This window comes from Poecilia reticulata, chromosome 9 (genome assembly GCF_904066995.2).
Source record: "Poecilia reticulata chromosome 9, P_reticulata-male-v2, whole genome shotgun sequence".
In the NCBI taxonomy this organism is placed as follows: domain Eukaryota; kingdom Metazoa; phylum Chordata; class Actinopteri; order Cyprinodontiformes; family Poeciliidae; genus Poecilia; species Poecilia reticulata.
Genome location: NC_088838.1, coordinates 33,237,457 through 33,261,970, shown reverse-complemented (window position 1 = coordinate 33,261,970; position 24,514 = coordinate 33,237,457). Strand labels below are relative to the sequence as shown.

General features: G+C 39.7%; 2 protein-coding genes and 1 long non-coding RNA gene across 4 annotated transcripts in view; 1 reads left to right on the top strand and 2 right to left on the bottom strand.

The window, feature by feature from the left end:
* LOC145552894 (uncharacterized) overlaps positions 1-4,230 on the top strand; it is a 262,036-nt gene extending 257,806 nt beyond the window's left edge. The window contains exons 2-6 of one of the 2 annotated variants that reach the window (XR_014089029.1): positions 13-70; positions 168-368; positions 2,919-2,976; positions 3,074-3,445; positions 3,555-4,230. This is a non-coding gene — a long non-coding RNA (uncharacterized LOC145552894). Of the gene's footprint in view, positions 1-12; positions 71-167; positions 369-2,304; positions 2,831-2,918; positions 2,977-3,073; positions 3,446-3,554 lie in introns of those variants that run through there. The other variant, XR_014089028.1, reaches the window with a different exon arrangement.
* Positions 4,231-10,204: 5,974 nt separating this feature from the next.
* LOC103470712 (natterin-3-like) lies at positions 10,205-13,422 on the bottom strand. The gene is made up of 4 exons (XM_008419344.3): positions 13,166-13,422; positions 13,051-13,084; positions 12,197-12,275; positions 10,205-11,643 (listed from the first exon to the last, which is right to left on the bottom strand). Exons 2-4 carry the CDS (start codon positions 13,051-13,053, stop codon positions 10,595-10,597), a joined length of 1,131 nt encoding a protein of 376 aa, XP_008417566.2. The 5' UTR covers positions 13,054-13,084; positions 13,166-13,422; the 3' UTR covers positions 10,205-10,594.
* A 3,814-nt stretch (positions 13,423-17,236) lies between these two features.
* On the bottom strand, positions 17,237-22,674 carry LOC103470711 (natterin-3-like). Its single transcript, XM_081611147.1, has 4 exons — positions 22,645-22,674; positions 22,401-22,469; positions 22,072-22,303; positions 17,237-20,669 (listed from the first exon to the last, which is right to left on the bottom strand). Exons 1-4 carry the CDS (start codon positions 22,672-22,674, stop codon positions 19,594-19,596), a joined length of 1,407 nt encoding a protein of 468 aa, XP_081467273.1. The 3' UTR covers positions 17,237-19,593.
* Positions 22,675-24,514: the final 1,840 nt, after the last annotated feature.

Sequence of the window (24,514 nt, the reverse complement as noted above, 5' to 3'; positions counted from 1 at the left end):
CTGTTTTTTTAGTCTTCTAGTCAGCTGATGATGGTTCTGAAGTTATGGCTCTTAATCCTTATGGTTTGTGGTAAGTTTAATCTTAAAATGATAATTCATGGAATATCATCATTCTATCACCGTCCACTTGCTAACAAAGTATTCTTGTGTTTGTGCTTTTATTACAGGAATGGCTGAATCTCAATTCGTGGCCAAGGACTGGATGATAAATGTGCCATCAAGAATCTCTGTCCTTCAAAGCCAATGTGCGGTCAGTCCCTGTGTATACTCGCATCCCAAGTCCAGTAAAACATTGAACAATTTTCGGGCATTCTGGTTCAGATGGCGCTTGTTGGTCGCATCAAATATCCCCGAGTTGAGACTTTCACGTGAGTTCCACAATCGAATTTTGTTTTAAAAACTTCAAAATTCATTAGTTTGATTTATTCTGCATACTGAAATTGTCTTCCAGTTCCAGAGTTAAATGCTCATTAGAATTTAAAGTCTAATTACCTTTGAGAATGTGTTGCATTATTATTTCATCATTACCATTATATTACTTTAAAAAATGGCCTCAAAAGAACAATATTATCAACTTATCATACAGTAAAATGTTTCATGGTGACAGACTTGTTCACACATCCTCCAGAATCTTCAGATTAAACCGTGTTTCTGTCTGGACCCCATTTCATTGAAACAAATTTATACCTCGTCTGCAAACAGGACAAACCTGCTGCTCCTTCAAGTTGATTAATGTAGATGGTAAAATATATTCAGATGGTTTAGATTTTCAGTACATTTCTTTCTCAATTGATATTTTGACACAATTGACAGCTAATAAACACATACCTGAGAAAATAAATATTTTATGCTTTTATTTAACCCTCTGATGTGTAACTGTGTTTTTTTGACCCGGTGAGGTCATGTCATCTTTTTGCAATATCTTTGTGATTAAAAGTTTTCATCACTACATATTCCAGGTGTTCCTCAAGAAACGTGTTGCTGATATCATGCAATTCAAATGTTTAATTTATCTTTTATACATTTTAGGAAATGGCATGTTTTACATCTTCTGTGAGTGGGTCCAAAATGACCCGCATTCATTTCCTATGGAGTTTAATGGGAATCTTTGTTTCTTACAAACTTACCAAAAAAAAAACATTTTTTTGTGAACCAAACACACTGAGACCTAAGTGTCACCCCTAACTAATATTATTTTACACAGCAAGAACTCTTACATATATTATCTTTATTTTTTATCTCACAAATGTGTGTGTGTGTCAATCATGAGTACTGTGACAGCGTTATTGTCACAAATCAACATGTTAGCCTTTTTCAAAGTTAGCCAACACTAGTTATCTTACCAACTAGCTAACATTACCACCTGTACTGTATTGTGCATGTGTATTATTTGTGTGTGTTTGCATGTCTGTGTGTGTCTGACATCTTGGATGAGAAAACCAAGAGACGCAGTGTGTTAAATGACAAAACCTGTTGATCAATGTGTTCAGTGTTCTTTTTTTATCATCTCAAATAAAATAAAACTTCATAGCTATAGAAATAAATGCATAAAAGTACAGAGTGTCTTCTTTGGGTCGGGGAGGAAGTCCTGCCCCAAGTGGAGGAGATCAAGTATCTCAGGATCTTGTTCACCAATGAGGGAAAAATGGAGCAGGAGATCGACAGGCGGATCGGTGCAGCAGTGAAGCGGCGCTGCACCGATCTGTCATGGTGAAGGGAGAGCTGAGCCAAAAAGCGAAGCTCTTGATTTACCGGTTGATCTACGTTCTTATCCTCATCTATGGTCATGAGCTTTGGGTCATGACCGAAAGAACGAGGTCACGGATACAAGCGGCCAAAATTAGATTTCCCTGTAGGGTGTCTGGGGTCGCCCATAGAGGTGGGGTGAGAAGGTCAGATATCCAGGAGAGACTCAGAGTAGAGACTCTGCTCCTTCACGTCGAGAGGAGCCAGTTGAGATGACTGGCTCCTCTGGCTCCATCTGGTCAGGATGCCTCCTGGACGCCTCCCTGGTGAGGAGTTCATGTCCCACCGGGAGGAGGTCTGTGGAAGACCCAGGACACGCTGACGATGTTTCTCTGGGAACGCCATGGGTTCCCCCAGAGGAGCTGGAACAAGAGGCTTGGGAGAGCAATCTCTGAGCCTCCTTCCTTAGGCTACTGACCCCACGACCCGACCCCGGATGGACGGACGGACGGACAGACGGATGGACGAATGGATGGATGGTACAAAAAGAAAACTGGTTCTCATGTAACATTGCTTGGTTGCAGATGTCTTTACATTAGCAAACATATTAAAAGGAAAAGCAGTAAAATTATACATTTCTTATTGCATTTTAACATTTATCTGAGTACTGCCATGATGTCAGCAACATTTTCTTACCCCTTTTTTCCACTGATGAAAAATATTAAATTTCCAAAGATTTGATCTGATGTCCAGCATTACTACATTTAACTGCTCCACACCTGGTACACTGTGCTGACTTTCAGGAAGTGATTCATAAGGATAAAATGAACTGATTTTACACAAAAATCTTCTAATTCAAAGACCACATTGTTACACATTTTATTTAGTACATGTGCTTCATTTATTTTTTTCCTCCATCTAAAATTTGTTCATGGAAAAGTACAAAGTTGCTACATTACAATCAGCTTATGACGTGGGGAAAGTTTTATTGTAAACTGTAACAATTTCTGGCTTCAAGGTCCAAACTTTTGCTTTATAAGCACAAGACTCACTAGACTCAATAGGACAGAAACATCATCTTTGGCTGCAAAACGTTCAAATCTTACAAGATTTAATTTCAGTCATATGTTAAAGAAACTCAAAGGTGAGTGGACCATTACTTTGAAGATTAAGAAGAATTCACTAAAGACTTTTATATATTTATCTTAATATTTATGTTTGGGTTTTTTTAGACTTCTAGTCAGCTGATGATGGATCTGAAGTTATCACTTTTAATCCTTATGGTTTGTGGTAAGTTTAATCTTAAAATGATAATTCATGGAATATCATCATTCTATCACCGTCCATTTGCTAACAAAGTATTCTTGTGTTTGTGCTTTTATTACAGGAATGGCTGAATCTCAATTCGCGGCCAAGGACTGGATGATAAAAGTGCCATCAAAAGTCTCTGTCCTTCAAAGCCAATGTGCGTTCATTCCCTGTATATACGCGCATCCCACAGCATGTAAAAGATTGAAAACTTATCGGGCATTCTGGTACAGAGACCCCTTGGTGGTCGCATCAAATATCCCCGATTTCGAACTTGCAGAACAGTTCCGCAATCGAACCAGAATATTAGGAAGCGCTCAAAGCGGAAACTGCACCTGGCAGCTGAATGACGCCAGAAAAAGAGACGCTGGTTTGTTTCGCTTCAGAATTGAAATTCCAAAATTTGACAACTTCTCCTTCTTTGGGTTCAAGATAGCCCTCGACGTCTTCGGTGAGTATATTGGAAACCTTTTCAGTAATTCTAAACCATTTACTTTAAGATAGTAAAACACGTTTAAATAACTACTTAAGTGATTTTGTGACAATTGTTTATTGTACAGAAGTTCCTAAACGTCCTGAGATTACTGTAGACTTCATGGAGAAAGTGATTGCCACCTGCAAAGTCACTCACGTCTGTCCAGCATCTCCTCCAAATTTCTCCTGGAGCCTCTCAGGAACGATGACAGTGATGACAAAACGGGAGGATACATTGATGTGGTCAACAACGTCGACCATCACCTTCATACTTGAAGAAGCCGATTTTTACGAGCCTATAGAATGTACGGTGAAATTCCTGGGCGGGAAGACCACAAAGGGCTCTGTGTATGTCGACAGGAAGTCCCGTATATGAGTCCTAAATTAGAAGAATATTTTTAGAGCTATCTGCCATACTGACAAAGTGATTTTACCCTGAATTAGTAAAACTACAAAAAAGAAAAAGAAAAAATTACATTCAGAGAGAAAGGAAATTCTTATTGATGCATACTTTGATTCATTTCACCTTCTGAGTTGAACTTTACCTGAATCTTTTGAACACGTCTGAGAGGCACAAAAGTTAGGAATGTTTTTTATCTTTAATGATTTTCTAATAAGATTTATGGAATAATCTTGTTTTGCTGTTTTTTTTCTTTTACTCATCAACTGTAAGATCATACACCGACTATTAAATTTACGTAATACTCCAAAGTCTATAAATTGTCCTATTCTTTTGTATTAAATCTTTCATCAACATGCTAAGATTATAACATTTGTGTTTTTTATCTCTCAACTTTTGTCTCAATTATCTGGAGTGTGTGAAGTGGGGGACTGTCGTGGCTGCAGCCTCCCGTTTGTGTTGAGAACCTTTTTATTTAGCACTTCAAATAGGCCACAGAGAACCTTCATCAACAGAAGAATCGCACAAATAACGGCCCTTTAAATCTACATTGCATGATTTACTGGATAAATTGTGCTGCCAGCTAAATATTTTTACCAGTGGGAGAGCCCCTTAGAAAGGAAATGTGGATAAAATATATATGGAAACATGAACTTTTTTCTATTAAACTGAATATGATAGTCGTTCCTCTTTCAAAGATTGAGATAATGACCTGATGCACTGACGAAAAGAGGGGAAGTAAAATTAAAATTACTTATTTTTGGCATTTTCCATGCTTCTGAATCACATAGCATATCACATAGTTATGCATTGCTAACTTTTAAATGGTAATCTTTGAAAGTGTCTATATTGGTGTAGAAATGAGACTTTTGAAAGTGTTATTTGTGATAGTTGAATCAACACTCACAGTAGTTGAAATTAAACACATCAGTATTGACTTACTCAACATTAGTGTATTTTGTCAAAAGTTAACACTAAGAAAAGTGTAAAGTATATATTAACATAGAAATCTTCGTTTTGAAATACTACTACAGGGAATGCTGTGGTGGTGCAGGGGTTAAGCACAACCCACATATGAAGGCTCTAGTTTTCAATCCAGCTGTTGGGGGTTCGCTGCAGTCTTCCCCTTCTCTCTGAGCACTGCCATGAAGTCAGCAACATTTTCTTACCACAATTTCCCGCATGGGTGAAGGATACAATGAACTGATTTTACACGATAACCTTCAAATTCAAGGACCACATTGTTACACATTTTATTTAGTACATGTGCTACATTTATTTTTTTTCTCCATCTAAAATTTGTTCATGGAAAAAGTACAAAGTTGCTACATTACAATCAACTTATAATCTGCTTATGACGTGGGGAAAGTTTGATTGTAAACTGTAACCATTTCTGGCTTCAAGGTCTAAACTTTTGCTTTATAAGCACAAGACTCACTAGACTCAATAAGACAGAAACATAATCTTTGGCTGCAAAACGTTCAAATCTTACAAGATTTAATTTCAGTCATATGTTAAAGAAACTCAAAGGTGAGTGGACCATTACTTTGAAGATTAAGAAGAATTCACTAAAGACTTTTATATATTTATCTTAATCTTTATGTCTGTTTTTTTTAGACTTCTAGTCAGCTGATGATGGATCTGAAGTTATGGGTCTTAATCCTTATGGTTTGTGGTAAGTTTAAACTTAAAATGATAATTCATGGAATATCATCATTCTAGAAAGATATTTTTGCTTTAACTTTGGCGCCCTCTTTAGCATGGCACCCAAATGTTTAGCTAACTGTGCTGCCGTCGGTTCGGTTGAAGTGAAATCTGGTTTGGTTTGAATGTGAACGCCAAGTGGACCAGAGACCCTGGGAACTCAGAGCCGGTGGCAGGAAATAATGGAGGAACCAAAACATTAATGAATTCAGCTGTTTTATTATCTTTATTTTATAATCCTCAAACGCAATAATTACTTTTTCTTTCCCTTTACATTTTCCCCATGTTTGTTTTATCCTTTACCATTTTTTTAAATCTTTTTTTTTTGTTGGAGACCGCTCCAACAGGAGCAAAAGGACTAAAGCGCAGGGCATTCTGGGTAAATACAACCGAAACAAACATGTTAGCCTAGCGCTAGCGGGAGAAGTAGCTCCTGCTCGTTAGCCAAATACTAAAGAGAAATCCTCCAACACTAACTCTGATGCTTCCATCTTGTTTCCATCTGGTGAAGAAGGAAGTTGCTCTCAGAGTCTTCAGGGGTTTTTGTGTCGTTTCCTTCAGTAGTTCTGGGTGCAGCACCCCCACAGGCCAGGAGGGGAACAGGTTGGTTTGACTCAGAGCAGAGAGAAAAAACCAGAAGGAACAAAAGTTGAAGTTTTTGTCCCAGTAGAACCGGATCTACTGTCCTCCTCAGCCTCAGTCAGCATCTCTGCCTCCAGCCAGCTGCTGGTTCCCCTCCTCTCCGCTCCGGAGCTCAGAACAGAACCAGCATTAATAATGAAACACAAAGATCTTCAGTTTATGCTCCGGCCTTCTCTGACGCTCTGACCCCACTTTTCGAAAAAACAGAGCAGATTCTTTTAGAAGATATTTGAGCTCATCTCCAGTGAAGCGTGCTGAGAGCTTCTCTGTTCCAGGCTTTTACTGCACACAGCCTGAGAGCGGGAGGACAGGAGGACAGGTCTGTCTGTCCATCTGCACTACGCTGGCCTCTTAAAGCCCACAAACACCACAGCCGCTGGTTCACACACCCAGCTGTCAGGGGAGGCCGGCACCAACGCTGCTGCACCACAGAAACATTTCCAGCAGCAGAAACGACTTCGCTGCAAATCACTTATTAATCTGATGCTTTCAGCTGTTTAAAGATTGTTTTTCTTATTAAACAAACTGGATGACTGAAGAGGGGAGTTTATAGAAAAAGAAACATTATTTGCTGTTGTTGCACGTTTCAGACTCTGCATCTGGTTTTGCTGTTTCTGCATAAAACCAAATAATTCACAATCTTTTTTCTTTATGATGATTTTCTGCTCAGTGGTCAGTACAGTTATTATTTTTAGTCTTTTGTGCACATAAATGAGTTAAAATGTAAATATGGTTTTCAAATTTTGCAAAAGAAACAGAAGAAAATCTCTGCAAACAGTAACAAAACGACATCTGTAAAAGACTACTTAGTGAAAGAGCTGCACTTTCTGCACACTTATGAAAATTAGAACTGATAGTCAGCACTTTAAGGATGGAAACCATCGATCTGCACTGATGGAGAAGAAACTGTGGATGAAGATTCATTTAGGAGCTTCATTCATTATCAGATAACAACCAGACTGGAAATGTGATCTTTGAATAAATGAGTTTCAAACTTCTCCATGTCGGGGTGTTTATGGTATGGAGAGAAAGTCTGCATGGGGAAAAACTCAGTGAGTAAATCTCCTTAACAAGCCAAGCATGAAGAGGAAGGTCAACAAAACAACCGCAGCTTCTCACCGACCCGACTTCCTGTCAGCAACGCTTCACAGCTTCACAGCTTCACAGCCCACTTACATTATCTCAAATATGGACAAAAAAACAAAAAAATAACGAGCCACAAGTTTGCTGACGGCTACAAATATCTGTAGTAATACTGCAACTTTATGAGCAACATTTAATCAACTATTAGCAGAGATTATATTTGAGCCCACATGTAAGGCTTTATTCTTGTTTCCAAAAATATTGCAGATAAAAAAAAGGCTACAAAGGGGGGAAATTTTAAAATATAGTGATTGAGGGGAAAAGGAACAATAAAGTAAGAGGAAGACAAAAAAATAAGAAAAAATATTGCAGTTGGGAAAAAAATTGGAAAAAAGGAAAAACTTGGTAAAAGGAAATAAGAAAAAATAACTAAAGATGGTGAAAAAAGGAAGTAAGAAAATAAGTAATAAAACACAAAAGAAAACTAATAAAAATGTTGCAGTTGGGAAAAAAGGAAAAAAAAAAGAGAAACAAGAAAAAAATGTTGAAGCAAAAAACATAAATAGAAAACAACATGTAGCTGGGGAGCAAAGAAAAATTTGAAAAAAAAGACAAAATGAAGTAACAAAAAGAAAAGAAAAGGAATGAAAGGAAAACAAAAATAAGAAAAAAAAAGTTGCATTTGGGAAAAAATAAAAAACAGGAAAAAAAATTGAAAAATACAAAAAAACGGGCAGTTCAGAAAATAAAAAAAAAACTGAAAAAATATCAAAAGGAAGGGAAAGAAAAAATAATTATTGCATTGCATATTATAAAATCAAGCCTACAAGAATTCATTAACATCTTATTTTGGTTGCTCCAAAGTTTCCTGACACGAGGTCTGAGTTCCCAGCTGCCTCCCTCCAGCTAATGAATATTCAGAGCCTTTATTAGCCTCTATTAGCATATTGTTGAAGATATTTGTGACAGAAACGTCAGGTGCAGAGGAAGCGCTGAATCAGAGGACGCTCACAGAGAAACAGATGGTCCAGCAGGAGACAGCAGGCCGGCATTCATTACGCTGGACGGGACAGGAAGTGCTGACAGGAAGGTGGAGCCAAGGAGAAACTAAACAAACCTCCACTTTCCAACTATTCATTACAGCCAAACTACTGTAACTCTGCAGGAAACAATAACAGACATAATGTCTGTTTGAAATGAAATAAGATATTCGACAGGAATAACTTGTGTTCATCAGGCTGTTTTACCTTTTTACTGTAAAAACTATATTAAATAAGGATGAGAGGCTTATTTTACACTGATGGACGTTTTTAATTAAAGTACTTTTTAAATTCTGGATTTCTGTCAGTTTTTCTTTAATGCACAAAGTAACATTGTTGCAGATCCTTCCTCCCAGCAGCTGTCAGATGTAACGTCCCTGCTCCAGATAAAACATGTTGACAATTTTTATCAACATTTCTGCTGTGATTGCACATTTTATAAAGTCATCCAACTCAGTTCCACATCCCTTGGGTCACAAGATATTTCTATTCTAATAATGTCAGAATTTCTTTTATTATAACTGTATACATTATGTTATTAATGCTATTATTATTGTTGTTCTCAGTCTTGATTTTTCTATATTTTTCTAACACATTTTGAACTTTGTTTCTGTGAATCTTGATGCTGCTGTTAAACCTAAACTTCCCATCGGTGGGACAATAAACTAATTATATTTTTATGAAATGACTGAAAGCGTCACTAGCCGTGTTTCCATACAAACATGCACAAAACCTCAATTTAAATATTCAGCTAAGGTCACACAATTTTGCATTAGGAGTGCTTATTAAATAAGAAACAATTAAAATCAGGTAAACAATGTTGTTCAGGTAATAAGTCATTAGAAACATGCAGCGCCATCATCTTCCAACTACTTCCTGTTGTCTTCTTCTTCGTGGGTTCCGCGAAGTCGCAACATCTGGTTACAACTTGTGTGATGCAAAAAATATACCAATTTCGATATTGATAATTTATTTTCAAGATGTCAGACTGCTCAAAGGAAACGCAGCCAGTGTTTGCTTTCTGTCTCTGCTCCCGCCATGTTTTAACCGAGACAGGAAACAAACCAATAAATCCATCTATCCACACCACTTCCTGTAAAAACCGAGTTCGTCAGTCCAACACATCCTGCCAGCACCATGAGGTTCTTCTTCTTCATCTCCGTGTCAGTGGAAGGAGGAATGAAGTGTGTCATTGCAGCAGCTATGACCTGGTCCGTAACGATCTGAGATCCGGGCCCAAACAGAACCGCTCTCTCAGCTCAAACCAGGCTGGCTGTGACCTTCGGTGACCCGGTAAAGTGCAGGCTCACCTGAAACTCAGCGCTTTGTCCTCTGTGACCTTCTGCTGGACAAACTGCTGCCGGCGCGCATCGATATCCTGATTGATCCTGACTGAACTTCACCAGATCGCCTCCACCAGGGGGAGCTATTGCACCAGAGAGAAGCTGAACAGACTTCAGACTTCCTGACTGCAGACTCCTCTGCTTGAAGGCCTCTTACGCACCAATAAGTGTTTTAATGTTGTGGTTCAGTTTAATTAAGGTTTGATCAACTCGCTCTGAAGGTCCGCAGCATTTCAGTCACTTTGGAGTTTGTTTCTTTTTCAGATCTGCTGCTGTGTTTGTAGAAAGCTGCTCATGTGATGATCATTTCCAGAGGGATTTGAAATGTTTAAGTCAAAGGATCATAGAAAGTTTGGAATTAAGATCAGGATCCTAATTTATTTATCTGTAGAAAAGTATCAGACAGATCTAGATGAACATTAGGAGCTGAAAATGCTAAAGGCTCATCTTTGTCTGTGCGCTGCTGCCCCCTGCTGGATCTTTCTTGTAACTGTTTTCCAGCCCGCAGTAAAGCCATGTTTCCTGCTCTGCAGATGAAAATGAGGCTTGAAGGTTTGTTGTTGCATCGATATTGTAACGGCGATGATTTTCCCAGTCTTTGAAGAACACACAAATAAACAACTTGTAATGAAACGAGACACCATTTTCATTTTTTCATTGCTATTAAGCTTTATTAATGCCAAAAAAGGAGCTTGCAAAACACAAAGACTGAGAAACAATGAACTTTAGGACGTTAACTGGATTTAGATCAACTTTAAGATTAATCTTAATAATCCTAAGGTTCAATAAGATTTGCTTTCAATTAACAAAATTTTCTAAAATTCAATTGTCTGGTTGCAAATAGTAAACCGAGGAAGGTGGCTATAATAAGAAAATGCAAAAAGCATAAATGAAAGCTGCAGCTGGACACTTTGCTACTCTGTTTTGAGGCAAGGCCTGGGCTTGGCCAGCGGCTCACACCGGTCTCTCTTGCCCCAGACCTGGCCCGTCTGGACCCCGTGGTAAACCCCGGAGAGGGCGGCTGATCTGGTCTCTCCGTCCTCATAGGAGCGGGTGAGCCGGGCGGAGTACGGGATGTCCACCTTGAACATGAAACCAACCATTTCAACTCTGCAGCGGTGGTTTGGCGGCACGGTGAGCTTTTCTTTGACGGAGTGCAGCTCCTCGTCTGTCACCGTTTCTCCTGTAGAGCTTTGAAATGAGCGCTCCGTGGTGACACCGACATTTCCCTCCATGATGATCGGGATTCCTGCCCTGAATGTTGTTCTCTGTCTGGACCTGAAGAGGGAGCTGGTGTCCCACTGCCGCTTATTTGTCATTTTTTCACTCAACGTTACTTTTTTTGACACCGGCCTGCATGAATAGTTGTCGATGACGGAAACTCTTATGGTCATCGGAGGCAATTTTATGATTTTTGTGAGATCTGGTTTATATTTGACGTCAGAGATCACGTTGCTTTCAGCCTTCAACTGAGTCAGAACCTCATAGTGCCACTTGTACCAATACTGCTTCCCTTTCCAGGGGAGATAAAAGCATTTATCTTTTGGATAAACCATCCCCAATCCGTACTTATTCTTCCCTACAAAGAGCTCTTGACTGGAGCAGGTTCTGATTGAATTCTTTGGAACAGAACCATAAGAACCCTCCTTCCACTCCAGGGTCTCAAAACTGTCTTCATTCACCAGGACTTGAAAAGAGGAGGAGCGATGCTCTTTCTGATCAGGGTAGTGGCAGTAAGGGCCTTTGCTGGGGTTGTAAAAACCTGCACGGCATCTGACTTTACAGATGTAGTCGGTTCGTTTTTCATACTTGTTGTAAATAGAAACGATCCCATGAGGAAGGAAACCCTCCCATTTCACCCACTGCAGCTTCCCATCGGGCATGGAGGAGAACGAGTCCAGCTGCCGTTTCTGTCTGAACTTAGCAGACGCTTTTTTCTCCAGACCGAGTTCCAGCGGGGAAACTGAAACAGTAAAGAGAAGGGCTTTAATTAGGCCGTCTCTGGCATCGTTTCGCCTTTTAACCGTCTGCTTGTTTTGAGGCGCCACGTGGCAAAATCACCGTTTTTTTTAATTTAATACATATTTAGCTTACTTTTGTCACAGTTTCATTATATTTAAAATGGAAATGCACCATGCTTACATTTCACAAAACTGATGCACATCTAAATTTAGATATTAAATCTAAATGTTTTCTCTCCAAAGTTACCGAAAACTAATGTGGAATTAGCGTTAACATGCAAACATGAAAAACTTTCATTTAGATGCATTACTTAGGATATAGACTTAAATTTAACAGATTACTCTTAGATGTAAGATACAGATATTAAGTTTATATTTAAATTTAGATTTAGCACTTAGATTTGCTAATATTTTGTGAAATGTAACCATGGTTACACACGACAGTTTTATCAAACATTTTCATTAAAAAGTGACCAAAACATGAGAAAAGTAAGCTAAATATAAAAAGAGCCTTATAGCTGGGTAGCTGGTGGTGATGGGAAACATTTATCGTACCTGTTCCGCCCGGAGGCCGGTTCTCCACGCCGCCCTGGATGCTGCCTGCAGACAGAACCAGCAGCAACAAAACTGACAGCTGCAAGAAAAACATAACATTCATCATCTTAACATTTTTCTGGTGCTCACATAAGATTTCAGTATAAGTTTCAAAGCAAAGACTAAAGTTGTTTTTCTGAATAAAAAAGGGAAATTAAATATTTTTGGTTTATGGTTCTTCACGATTTGTTGTAGATGCTCGTCTTCAGCTCGTCTTCAGCTCGTCTTCAGCTCGTCTTCAGCTCGTCTTCAACTCGTCTTCAGCTCGTCTTCAGCTCGTCTTCAGCTCGTCTTCAGCTCGTCCTCAGCTCGTCTTCAGCTCGTCTTCAGCTCGTCTTCAGCTCGTCTTCAGCTCGTCTTCAACTCGTCTTCAGCTCGTCTTCAGCTCGTCTTCAGCTCGTCTTCAGCTCGTCTTCAGCTCGTCTTCAGCTCGTCTTCAGCTCGTCTTCAACTCGTCTTCAGCTCGTCTTCAGCTCGTCTTCAGCTCGTCTTCAGCTCGTCTTCAACTCGTCTTCAGCTCGTCTTCAGCTCGTCTTCAGCTCGTCTTCAGCTCGTCTTCAGCTCGTCTTCAGCTCGTCTTCAACTCGTCTTCAGCTCGTCTTCAGCTCGTCTTCAGCTCGTCTTCAGCTCGTCTTCAGCTCGTCTTCAGCTCGTCTTCAGCTCGTCTTCAGCTCGTCTTCAGCTCGTCTTCAACTCGTCTTCAACTCGTCTTCAGCTCGTCTTCAGCTCGTCTTCAACTCGTCTTCAGCTCAGTCTTCAGTCAGATGGTCAGATAGTGAGAGTTAAAGAAAAGACACTGGTGAATTTTATTTTACCATTTCTGTCCAGGGAGGCCGTCTTCGCCGACAGCTGTAAAAAAACAAAAAGTCTGTTATTAACTACAAAAATAAAGGTAAAAATCATATTTGTAAAGATAACCGAGTGTCTTACCTGAGTTAAATTAGGAGTCTTTTGATCAGACGGACAAACGGGGGAACAAAGTTTTTCTAATTCTGCTGATAAACGTGTTTCTCTTCATCCTTTATGTTTTCTGAAGCTCAAACACCAGAAGGAGGATTTTCTAATGAGCCAATCACTGATTGATTTGTCCTGAGGACCAAAAAAAGACAAAACTTCAACGTTTTAAGGCCTAAAAACACGATTGGTTGTTTTTTAAGATCCTAATCTAAAAACCACCATTATTCATCTGAAACATTTCTATATTTGGTGTCTCGCTGTGCTGGTTCTGGCAGCAGCTCAGTGTTTATGTTTATTGAGATCCGCATTAGAATCAGCAGCATCAGTTATCCTTCAGTTTACATAGAAAAACATTTTACATAAAAAAAAAAATCATACATGAATTTAAATCTGAAATCTAAATGCTCATCATGAAGTATGACTTTAACAGATGCCATTTTCCATCACTTTTAAAGAAACACAGTTTAAACACAATAATCCAGGTTTCTGACAAAATGCATGTACACTTGAAAATGACCAAAAAAATGTAAAAGAATTTATTTCCAAGTTTTCTGGCATTTAGCAAGTAGAAATAAAATCAGATTTTACTTGAAAAGCACATTTCAAAGTGTTTTACATAAAAAACCCACAAAAATACAAAGTCATAGAAACACGTCAACAGTTGAAACATTACCTTTAGTCAAGAGGCTTGGCTCGTTTTTCATTGATTGAGTTTCAAAAGCAGGTGGTTTTTAGTCCACATCTCAGTGTTTCGGCTGTTTTGTTGTTTTCTGGAAGTTTGTTCCAGAATTATACAAATAATTTTGGTAAAACAAGGAAAGTTTGGTCTGATTTGACTTCAGACAGCGAGAAAAAATGTGTTTGTGTCTTTTAGTGTATGCGTTTTCAACTGCACACACATGAATATATATATAAATACAGATAAACACATTTTTGAACAGATGAGATGCACTTTCTTTATGCTGTTTCTAAATAAAATTTGAATAGAAAAACAACAAATAGTTATGAAGTTTCCTCCTTCTCTGCTTGTTGCTGCTATATCACCTCATTTATCTGCTGCCCTTCCTGTTTCTCTGTTCCTCATTTTCGTTAACACAGTTTGTCTCTGCACTCTGATCTTTGCTAACCAGAAACATGACACAGGTATTATCACAAGCTGCATCTTGAGGCCTCTGGGCAGCAACTGTGAAAAGAAACACGAGGTGAGAAGTCAGCAGCGCCGAGTTCGACCTGAAAGCAAACAACCGTTTAATGTTTTAAGTTATGAAAACTTAAAGCCGTGCATTAAACATCTTTTTCTGGTTCTTTTCTCTCATTAAAACTTTGCATTTCTAAATTCTTGATTCTAAAAACGTAGAAAGTAGAAACTGTGGCTGCGATGTTTCCAGCAGTTGGTCTTCTGCATAGCATGAATTAGAAAAATGTCAACAATCTTGATGCAACTGATAAACATTGATCAGATTATAGTAATGCTTTAAAATTTACACAATTAAAGGATTATTTTTTAAATCCTTTCTTAGGGCAACAGAACAACATCCTGCAGGATTTACTAAATATTTTTGGCCCATCCAGTTGTGTCTCCTGTTACCTGGATGGATTTGCACACAGAAACAAATACAGAACATGACACAGAGGTGCAATAAACTACGTTTTAAACAGCATCATGGTTGGTTTGTACTTTTCAGGTCACACTCGTCTAAAATGACCTCAAGATCTTTTATCTCCCTGCAAAGAAACTAATCGATGTTCCTCTTTTAGGAACTCAAGACATAAAAGTTCAACAAATGCAGAACAATGTTTGAAGAGGCCTGACTAGTTTATGATACATTTAGCATATTTTAAATAGTTTTGAATCAAGTAATCACAGCTAAAACCTGTTAAATGCAGAAGGTGTTTGAAAGGATCTGATCTCCAGTCGCCATCAGTGGTCCTGGATTATCTGACCTTAGATTGATTCTGGTTGGTTAAAAGTTAAACAAACCATCCATTTTCTTGCACCCTTGTCCCTCAGTGGGGTCAGGAGGTGCTGCTGCCTCTCCAGCTAACGTTCTGGGTGAGGGGCGGGGTCACCTGGACAGGTCACCAGTCTGTCGCAGGGCAACACAGAGACACACAGGACACACAACCATGCACACACACACTCACACCTAGGGGCAATTTGGAGAGGCCAATTAACCTGACAGTCATGTTTTTGGACTGTGGGAGGAAACCGGAGTACCTGGAGAAAACCCACCATGCACAGGGAGAACATGGAGACTCCATGCAGAAAGACCGGGAATCGAACCCAGAACCTTCTTGCTGCAAGGCAACAGCTCTACCAACTGCACCACTGTGCGGCCCTAGTTAAACAAACCAACACAAAATATTCAACTTTAATAATTCCTCCTTTTGCTTTCTGTGTAATTTCACAGTAAACATCCAGAAACCTTTTTTGCACCACAACCTGCATTTGATCTATTGAATCTGCTTAAATACAACACAAATATTTCAAAGAGAAAATGTTTTATTTTGAATGGTTTACAAACTGGAAACTGACTAAATATTGCATTTTCACTACTTTCTGGGGGAGCAGCACTGGTTAAGACAAAGGTGATATATATATATAGATAAACTAAAATCTGATTCTGCAGCTTTTTCAAAGACTTAGTTTGTTCTGATTTGTAGGATTTTGGACTTTTAGTGTCATTTATGTTTCTGTTTTAGTCATTTTCTATGTTTCCACTAATGGACACTGGAGTTATGACAACAACCAGCTTGAGTAGAAATCAAGCTGCTGCCCTCTGCTGTGAAACTCAGGAAATTACAAGAAAAGTTCAGATTTTTAAAGCATCATCTGGTTAAAAATTCAGTGCCTGGAAAAAATGAATGTAGAATAAAATCCAAACTTAAAACTGGTCGGACAGAATGGGGTCGTTAGAGAACTCATGTAGAACCAATGTCCTCTGTCAGCAGCAGAAGATCAAGTGACAGAAATGATCTTGTGTCAATATATGAGACTAAAATAAATTAAATGCTAAATAATCACTAGACACAATAAACTAGTCCTGAATTAAAGGAACCTGGAGAAGACGAGTTCATATTTAACAACAGACAGTAAAACATAAACAATGAATAATGGAATAATGATCAAACTAGAATGAAATAATAAAAACATCCCAGGATCATAACAACATGAAGTTCTACATTATAATTTAACTAAATACGTCGTTATTATAACTGTAGATGTGAAATTTACACTTCACTTAACTTTTCTGGTATTTTTCTTTTACATGCATTCAATCTGGAGAGACTCAGACAGAGAAAGAAAACAATTAAAGAAAGTTTAATGACAAACATTAAAGTCCTTTGGCGTTCAGACCCCGGATGTCAAACTGGAGCTTTCATAAGCTATGAACATTCCTGATGCTGCATAGCAACTGGTGAGACAATGGACCAGGCTAGACGCGACAGGACCCGATGAAGAACAAGGAACACAGGAGGGTTTAAATACACAGGGAGAACAATCAGGGGAAACAAGGAACTGGTGTAACAAATCAAGGGGTAGATGGGACAACACACAGACTCCACAGAACACAGGAATCTAAAACACACCGAAACAAAATCCTTACACAAACAGCAAGGATCTTTTTAAAATTGATCATTGTATTTTCTATTATTTTAATGTTAAAATAATGATGGTACTCGACTGAATACCAAAATAAATTAGTGGTATTTTAATGCAGGATGAAAAAAGGACAAATAGACATAAGAAGACAGGACACAAGTTTTTGAGTCTGTTTGTGATGAATTGGAATCAGATCAGTGAGACATGTTTCTGGATGGGTTCCAGATCTTTGAAAACATGCTGGTTGTCTGGAAAACCCCTTAGAGGAAGTGGAGATAGTCACTGCATTTTCTACATATCATCTGTCTTAAGTTCAGGAAATGTGCCAAATATTGTTATTAAGGAAGTGTGTGGTTTTGCACGTGTATGAAAACACAACCTCCCCACATACACACACATGTATGTGCATACAAATACCACTGAAAACACAACCTGCCCCCCCTCCACCACACACACACACACACACACACACACACACACACACACACACACACACACACACACACACACACACACACACACACACACACACACACCACAAACTCCCTGAGTCCTCTGACTGCTCTTTGTCCATCAGAGAAACTGTCTCTGCATGCCGCTCCGTCAGGAGGCTGGTGACCCACTGACAGGTGATCTGGATGAGCTTCTGTGGAGGCGACAGGGTTGAAGATGTTGAAGGCTGAGCTCAGGTCCACCAGCAGGACTCTGGAGCGTTTTCCTGCTGCACATTCTGCTGCTGTGGTCTGTTCTGCCTCGGTGGTACTGGTCAGACTGGTTCTCCTTCACTGCCCTGTCTGTATCAGGCCTACCGATCGTTTGGCCTCCAGCAGGACGATGATGGCATTCATGAGCAGGGGCGCTGCCAGGAATCTAGGGCCCCGTGATAAAAGACTGTATCCCCCCCCCCCCTCACGCAGCTGCTGTTAAAAGTTCTTGAGTCTATCTGACCAATCAAAAGCATCACAATTTCAAAGGTTTTTGTTTTCTTTGGTCCAATTCTGATAACTAATACAATATTTACTGCTCATGAATTTTACATGCCAGAGTAACATTCAGTGTGCATACAGTCCACATGCAAGTAGGTTGCTTCAATTTTTTCTATTATTCATAGGCAACATGCAAAATATACATAAAGCAACCCGGACTTCTCAAAATGTTCTGTAGTTGCATTTTATTCAAGCTGCAGTATGTAACTTTAATAAAAAAAAAAGTTTTCTACGTTTTTGTTAAACAGCAGCTGCTGCTGTCTGAGTCCTGACCAGAACCAGGAACATGGATTAGTTCACAGCAGCTGCAAAGGCTTCTGGGTAACTGGCTGATCCTCCAGAACCAACTGGTGAGCAAAACTTCTGATCCAACTGAGAAAAATGAGACAAATTCATCCTAAAGCTCTGATCTGTTCAAACCTCCAGAAAATGATTCTGAGATGAACTCAGCAGTTAAACTGATCAGTTGGTTTCAAACTCAATGTTTTTATTTAATAAAAATCAAGGAAAGGTGACATGAAAGAAAAGGTTCATTTTGAAACTGTAATTTTATACAATTTAATAATTAGTTCATGTAGGCTTGAAACAAAACAACCGTCTTATTTTCTGTCATAAAGTGATGTGGTTGTAGGCGAGCAGAGACGCAGGACTCAGGTTATAGATGAAAAAATGAAGCATTTAATGGTAGAGCTCACAGTCCAGCACAGGCAGCACGGCAGCAAATTAGCACACAGCTAATACCGACATTGAGACAGAAGCCTGAACCAAGCAACCTCAGGACTTCTCAGTTCAACTGAGGAAACTGACTGACAGAGACGTAGAAGGACGACATGCAACTGAGACAAGAGACAGAGACAACAGGTGGACTTAAATACACGAGGGCAGTCAAGGGAACTAGACACCTGGGAACAATCAAGGGCTGACAGGACAACACAGACTCGGGGAAACAGGACTAAACACAGAAAATCCCAAAATAACTATACTGAACAACACAGATCGTAACATTTTCATCGTTATAAATTTGATTAATGGCAAAAAAATACATAGAATGGCTCACAATGATTCATCTGGATGTGAATAAGCTTTAAATTAGATGATTGTTAATAAAATATGTCATGTTCTTCATAAAACATTACATACAGAACGTCATGCAGACATATGACTGAAGCATTATGGGTAATATCCCTGTAAGTTTATACATTTCTCTGTTCACAATAATTTCCATAATTATTAACTGACATGTAGCAGTAAAACCAGCAGGTTAGTGTGGATGTGACAGCAGACAGAAATGATGCTGCTGCAGGTTAAAACGAGGGTTTGTTTGTTTTTGATACGTTTCAATGAATATTTACAAACTAACAAACTGACTCAGCAGTTAGTTAGTTAGTTAGTTAGTTAGTTGGTTAGTTAGCTAGTTAGTTAGGTAGTTATCCTCCAGTACCAGTTACTGCTGCTATAAAGCCTCCATGTTGTTCTGGTTCATTTCTACAAGCAGTTTTTCTCCCATTTGTCTCTAATTGTGATGTTTGCATTAATTTTAAAACGATTTAGGAGAATAATTAAGTTCTGTGCACAACAAGTAAATGATCACTGGTGAAAATACTTTGGTAAAGATAACTTTCTGAACATATTAAACCAAAAGGCCTGAAATGTACCAGAAATATCCTGCATGAATCCAACTGGTTACATTTATAGAGTCTGGATTGAAAAGCAGAGGTGAAGCTGGAGCTCCGTGTCAGATGCCTGGTAAAGTTTTACTAATTATACTTTAGCAGTTTTCAGTTTCCTTCCTGTGTTTAGCTTGAAAAGGCTTAAGAACGAGACAAAGGTTTACATCTTTCCACCTCGGCTCTAATTTCTCCAACCTGGACTCCATGATACGTTCCAGTCATGATGACTGATCTGGTCTCTCCGTCTTCATAGGTCCGGTTCAGGCGGGCGGTGAAGGGAATGTCCATACTGTACTGATAACCAACCATCTTTACAGTGCAGCTGTGGTTTGGAGGTACGGTAAGCTGTATCGACACAGAGTGTGAGACCTGCTCTGTCCAGGTGTTTCCACCTGAGAACGTATGAGTCGTCTGTGCATTGATTTCAATATGTCCTTCCACAATGCCGGGAATTCCTGTTTTGATGGTCGTTGTTACACCGGCGGTGATGGAGGAGCTGATGTCCCACCGTCTCTCATCTGTGGTGGTTTTAGTCAGAGAAACTGTTTTGGTCACATCACTGAGGGCATGGTTGACAGTAGTGGAGCTTTGGAGGGTTTTCGGAGGAGCTTTCCAAACTGTAGCTTGATCTGTGTGGTACCTGACATCAGAGATGAGATCTTTGTCAGCCTTCGTCTGGGTCAGAACCTCATACTTCTTGTAACAATATTCCTTCCCCTTCCAGGGAAGATAAAAGAGGCGACTCTTTGGATCAACCTTCCCCAAGCCGTACTTGTTCTTCCCTACATACATTTCCTCACTGGAGCAGGTTCTGACTGAATTCTGAGGAACAGAACCATAAGAACCTTCCTTCCACTGCAAGATTTCAAAGTTATCTTCATTCACAAGGACTTGAAAAGAGGAGGAACGATGCTCTTCTTTCTGATCAGGGTAGTGGCAGTAAGGGCCTTTGCTGGGGTTGTAGAAACCAGAATCACATCCGACTTTGCAGACGAAGTCGATTCGTTCTTCATAATTGTTGTAAATAGAAACGGCTCCATTGGGAAGGGAACCCTCCCATGTCACCCACTGCAGTTTTCCTGTATTACTGAACTCTGGGAGCGTCGAGTTAACTGGGATTTTCTGTCTGAACGGAGCAGAAGGCAAAACACGTCGGATTATTGAGATGGAGATGATTTTAGCAACACCGTCTGATGGATCTGGGTTCCAGGAAAGAGCTGTAAAAAAAGAGATTATTTTTATACTCCATTTTTATTTAAGAGCATCTCTGCTTCTGTGCTAACGGTAACATACTTACTCCAACATCAGCTCTACAGATACAGATTTTTAGAAAATTAAAAGGAGACTACTACTATCCTCCCTTAGGATGATCTAGTTATGAGGCCCCATTGCAAAATGTTTGATTTAGCAGACAGTTTTAAAAAATATTTAGCTTACTTTTCTCACGTTTAGTTCACTTTTATCACACAGGGCCCTTCAGAAGCCTTTGGAGGGGCTCAAATTTAAAAAGGGGCACATTGAACAAGATCTTAAAACACGGTACAACAACATAGCAACAACCCACATTAATCTAAAATCTAGTATTTAATCACAGTCATCATGCGGGGACAATGCAAAGGAAATATGCTGGTTATAAAGTTATGAAATAAAAAAATTGCTGCTATTTTACTAAATAAGCCCTAATAAATGCCCTTGCTCACCCAATGTTCCTTTTCTGGGGGTTGGGGGGGTCAATCTATGGTTTCGCATCCACCTGAATAATGTGTAGTTGCGCCAATGAGCACAGACCATATATCTAAGCTTGTAGCATTTGTTTACTGAGAATGGCAATGTTATTAAATTATATTTAATGCATTCAGCTGAGAAAGAAATTGTTTGTTTAGGATTTAATTAGGAAGTTTACTTTGTAAAAATTTAAAGAATCTGTATAGTTTGATGGTTTGCATGAGGGTTGCACTGTAGGTAGCACTGTTGCCTTGTGTAGGTGTGTGTGTGTGTGTGTGTGTGTGTGTGTGTGCGGGCACCAGCCAGATTTTTATATCCTAGATAGTGAATTGAGTTTTAGTTAGGTTTGGGTTGTAGAAGTGAATGGAAGTCAATGGAAAGACCCCAGAAAGATGGAAAGACATGACTGTGTGTAAAATGGTGTATGTTGCATAATGACACACTGAGCATGTGAGGCTAAAGAGAAGCTCCCTGTAGGACAGAAACACTGAGCTCTCTCTGGCTGTCATCTGCTCTGAGGACGTCGGACCTGGTTCTGATCACATCAGAACCAGAGACTGGGCTCTGGGTTTACAGCAACAACACATGGTGTTAGTCTACTGCACCCAGTGCTAGCACCAATGAGGAGCAGAGCCAGGAACTAAGGAGGCTGTGGTGACTTAGGATCAGAGCATCTCTAAACTACTCTGTGAATTTGATCAGAAATATAACATGACATTTGATCAACTACTAATAAAAATGTGCAAGATATGAATCAAAACAATTAATCTCAGAGAAAGAACACCAGCACAAATAACACATACATTCACATGAATATGTCATGGTGGGATCTAGTCTGTTTACCCACATGCAAAACACACCAAGAGGAGCAATACGGAAAGCAATCATATTTACTGAAGGGAAAGGTGAGGGGGAGAACAGGGAGAACGGTCCTGGGTTCTGGGAGGATGGAAACGGTCTTCGAACTGTTAACGAAAGGGAGGATGTGAATACTGGACAGATCAGAGGAAATATTAGAGACTTTTCTCAGATGTGTCTTACTTGGAGGCGGATTGAGGATTTCCGTGGCGGACGCCGGAGAGGCGAGTTTCCGTGGGAGAGCGAGCAGGTAGGTAGCGGCTGGGTGCTAGGAGCGAGCTGACACAGAGTGGGGTCCGGACGGTTAGCTCCCGGAGCTGCTAACGCCGGCAGGCACAGCCTGAGGCGCGACGGAGGGAATCCACGGGAGGGGGCCGGGGGAAACTCCAGACGGGAACAACCCACAAGGAGTCACAGAGGAGCGACGAGGAAACCTGGTGAGGGGAACACAATGAGCGATCAGAACGAGCATAGGAGGCTTTCATAAGTGAAACGTTACCAGTAGAGGCTAAAACTCAGCCACTGGAGTGTCAGCTCGCAGCTCCTTATGAGCACCTCAGCAGCTCTCATAGATTAGGCACCGGTGTGTCTACGGGTTGGCCGCCGCACCTCTCCAGGGGCTCCACTCAGTGGCGGCATCTGGTGACTGGGAGGGGAAGTAGCAGCTTCCCAGCAAACCAGGACAGAGTAGAAGAATGGAGAAAAGACGAAGAAACAGAACAAAAACATAACAGAATAATTATATATAAGTGTAATTAATGTCTGAAAAGAGATATACAGATGTAAAAAAAAAAAAAAAAGCACTGTCGTGTTCTGCTGTTCTCTCTTAGTGGTTCTGGTCAGACTGGTTCTCCTTCACTGCTCTGTCCACATCAGTGTGCTGGTGCACCTTTGGACCGCTTGTTTGATCAAATGTCAGAACCTAAAATCCAGAACAGTCCAAAACAGAAATGGTGCTTTGTGAACTTTGGTACCGTTGAACACAAAGGTTCTGGTTCTGGTAAATGTTCTACACCCAAACGGTTCATGTCCTACTTGGAGTTCTTCCCTGTGAATGACTTTATGGAGTCTTACTGAACTGCCCAGTGTTGGATGAGAAGAACCGTGATCCTACAGGAGAACCAGGTTCCTTCAGTCAGAACAATACAGTCAGCCTGAACAGACGACGTTCTCCCTGTCTGTAAATGACGACCTGAACGCTTTCAGGCCTCCAGTGATGCTAATGGGACCAATCAGGGTTGATGTTTGTTAAAAAATGCAGATGATAAATCAATAATCTGGAGCTGAAACGTTGAAATAACTGGATTTGATGTAATAAAGTGCGTCTAAGATGACAGTGTGTTTGTGCTTCATAGTTTTCACCAAACAGGCGTTCTCCAAAGAAGCTGCTGCTGCTTATTGTGAAATCTCCACCCCTGACTTGTGGCTTTTCTCTGGAAATTTCTCCTGAAGGAGGCTCCAACAGCCATCACACATGAAACTGTAGGCTGGCAGTTCTGCTTCCAGTGAAGCAGAAACTCTGGGATGAATGCCAGGTTGAAGCTGCTCACCTGTAAAATGTTGGATTGTCCCAAGAATCTGAAGACCTCAGGTGGATTTTCTCACTGATCGTCTCCCAGAAGCAGTGATGTGTTCACCATGCTAACATTGAAACGTCCCCCTGCACATTGGATCTAGCTGAAGTTGTTCCAGAACCTTTGGACCTCAGATTCTCATCAAGTGTTTGATGAAAAGGAACCAGAGAAGAGAGACAGAAAAAAGCAACAACTAAGAGATTTATTCCTGATGTGATTCCTCCTCTTAATGCATGGATGATCTGTGAATCACTGCAGGATCTGAAGAAATTACAGATAAAACCGGGACATACAGCTGGTTCTGATGTTCTGCTGCAGGATGATCCATGTCAGTCCAAACTACTTTATTTGTATAGCACATTTCAGCAATAAGGCAATTCAGTGTGACTTACCTGATTAAAACGTGCAAACCGATTGTGAAACAACAAACATTACATTTAATCAAAAGCCACCATCAAAACCATTAAGAAAAATTATATATTAATAATTGTACCAGTTGTTTTTCATCAGAGGCAAAATGTGGCTTTGCAGTCCATATTTAGGACACACATACAATAAAGCTCATGCCTGCAGTCACATCCACTAAATCATTCCTAAGTTTTATATATATATATATATATATATATATATATATATATATATATATATATATATATATATATATATATATATATGTCCTTCTCAAAAAATTAGCATATTGTGATAAAGTTCATTATTTTCCATAATGTAATGATAAAAAAATAAACTCACATATTTTGCACACCAACTGAAATATTTCAGGTCTTTTATGTTTTAATACTGATGATTTTGGCAAACAGCTCATGAAAACCCAAAAAATGAATATATCATGAAAGGTTTCTCTGAATGAGCCGTTAACCTCATCATCTGAATCAACAAAGTAACTC

What these genes read in the sequence shown, in the direction of transcription:
- LOC103470712 (XM_008419344.3), bottom strand. An exon ending in CCGGCCTCCGGGCGGAACAG is followed by an intron (nt 11,644 to 12,196) that starts GTACGATAAATG and finishes TTACTGTTTCAG; the next exon opens with TTTCCCCGCTGGAACTCGGT.
- LOC103470711 (XM_081611147.1), bottom strand. Translation starts at nt 22,674, where the DNA reads ATGCCGCCACTGAGTGGAGCCCCTGGAGAG. An exon ending in GTTTCCCCCGGCCCCCTCCC is followed by an intron (nt 22,304 to 22,400) that starts GTGGATTCCCTC and finishes GCTCGCTCCTAG; the next exon opens with CACCCAGCCGCTACCTACCT. An exon ending in CCCCCTCACCTTTCCCTTCA is followed by an intron (nt 20,670 to 22,071) that starts GTAAATATGATT and finishes CTTTTTTTACAG; the next exon opens with CTCTTTCCTGGAACCCAGAT.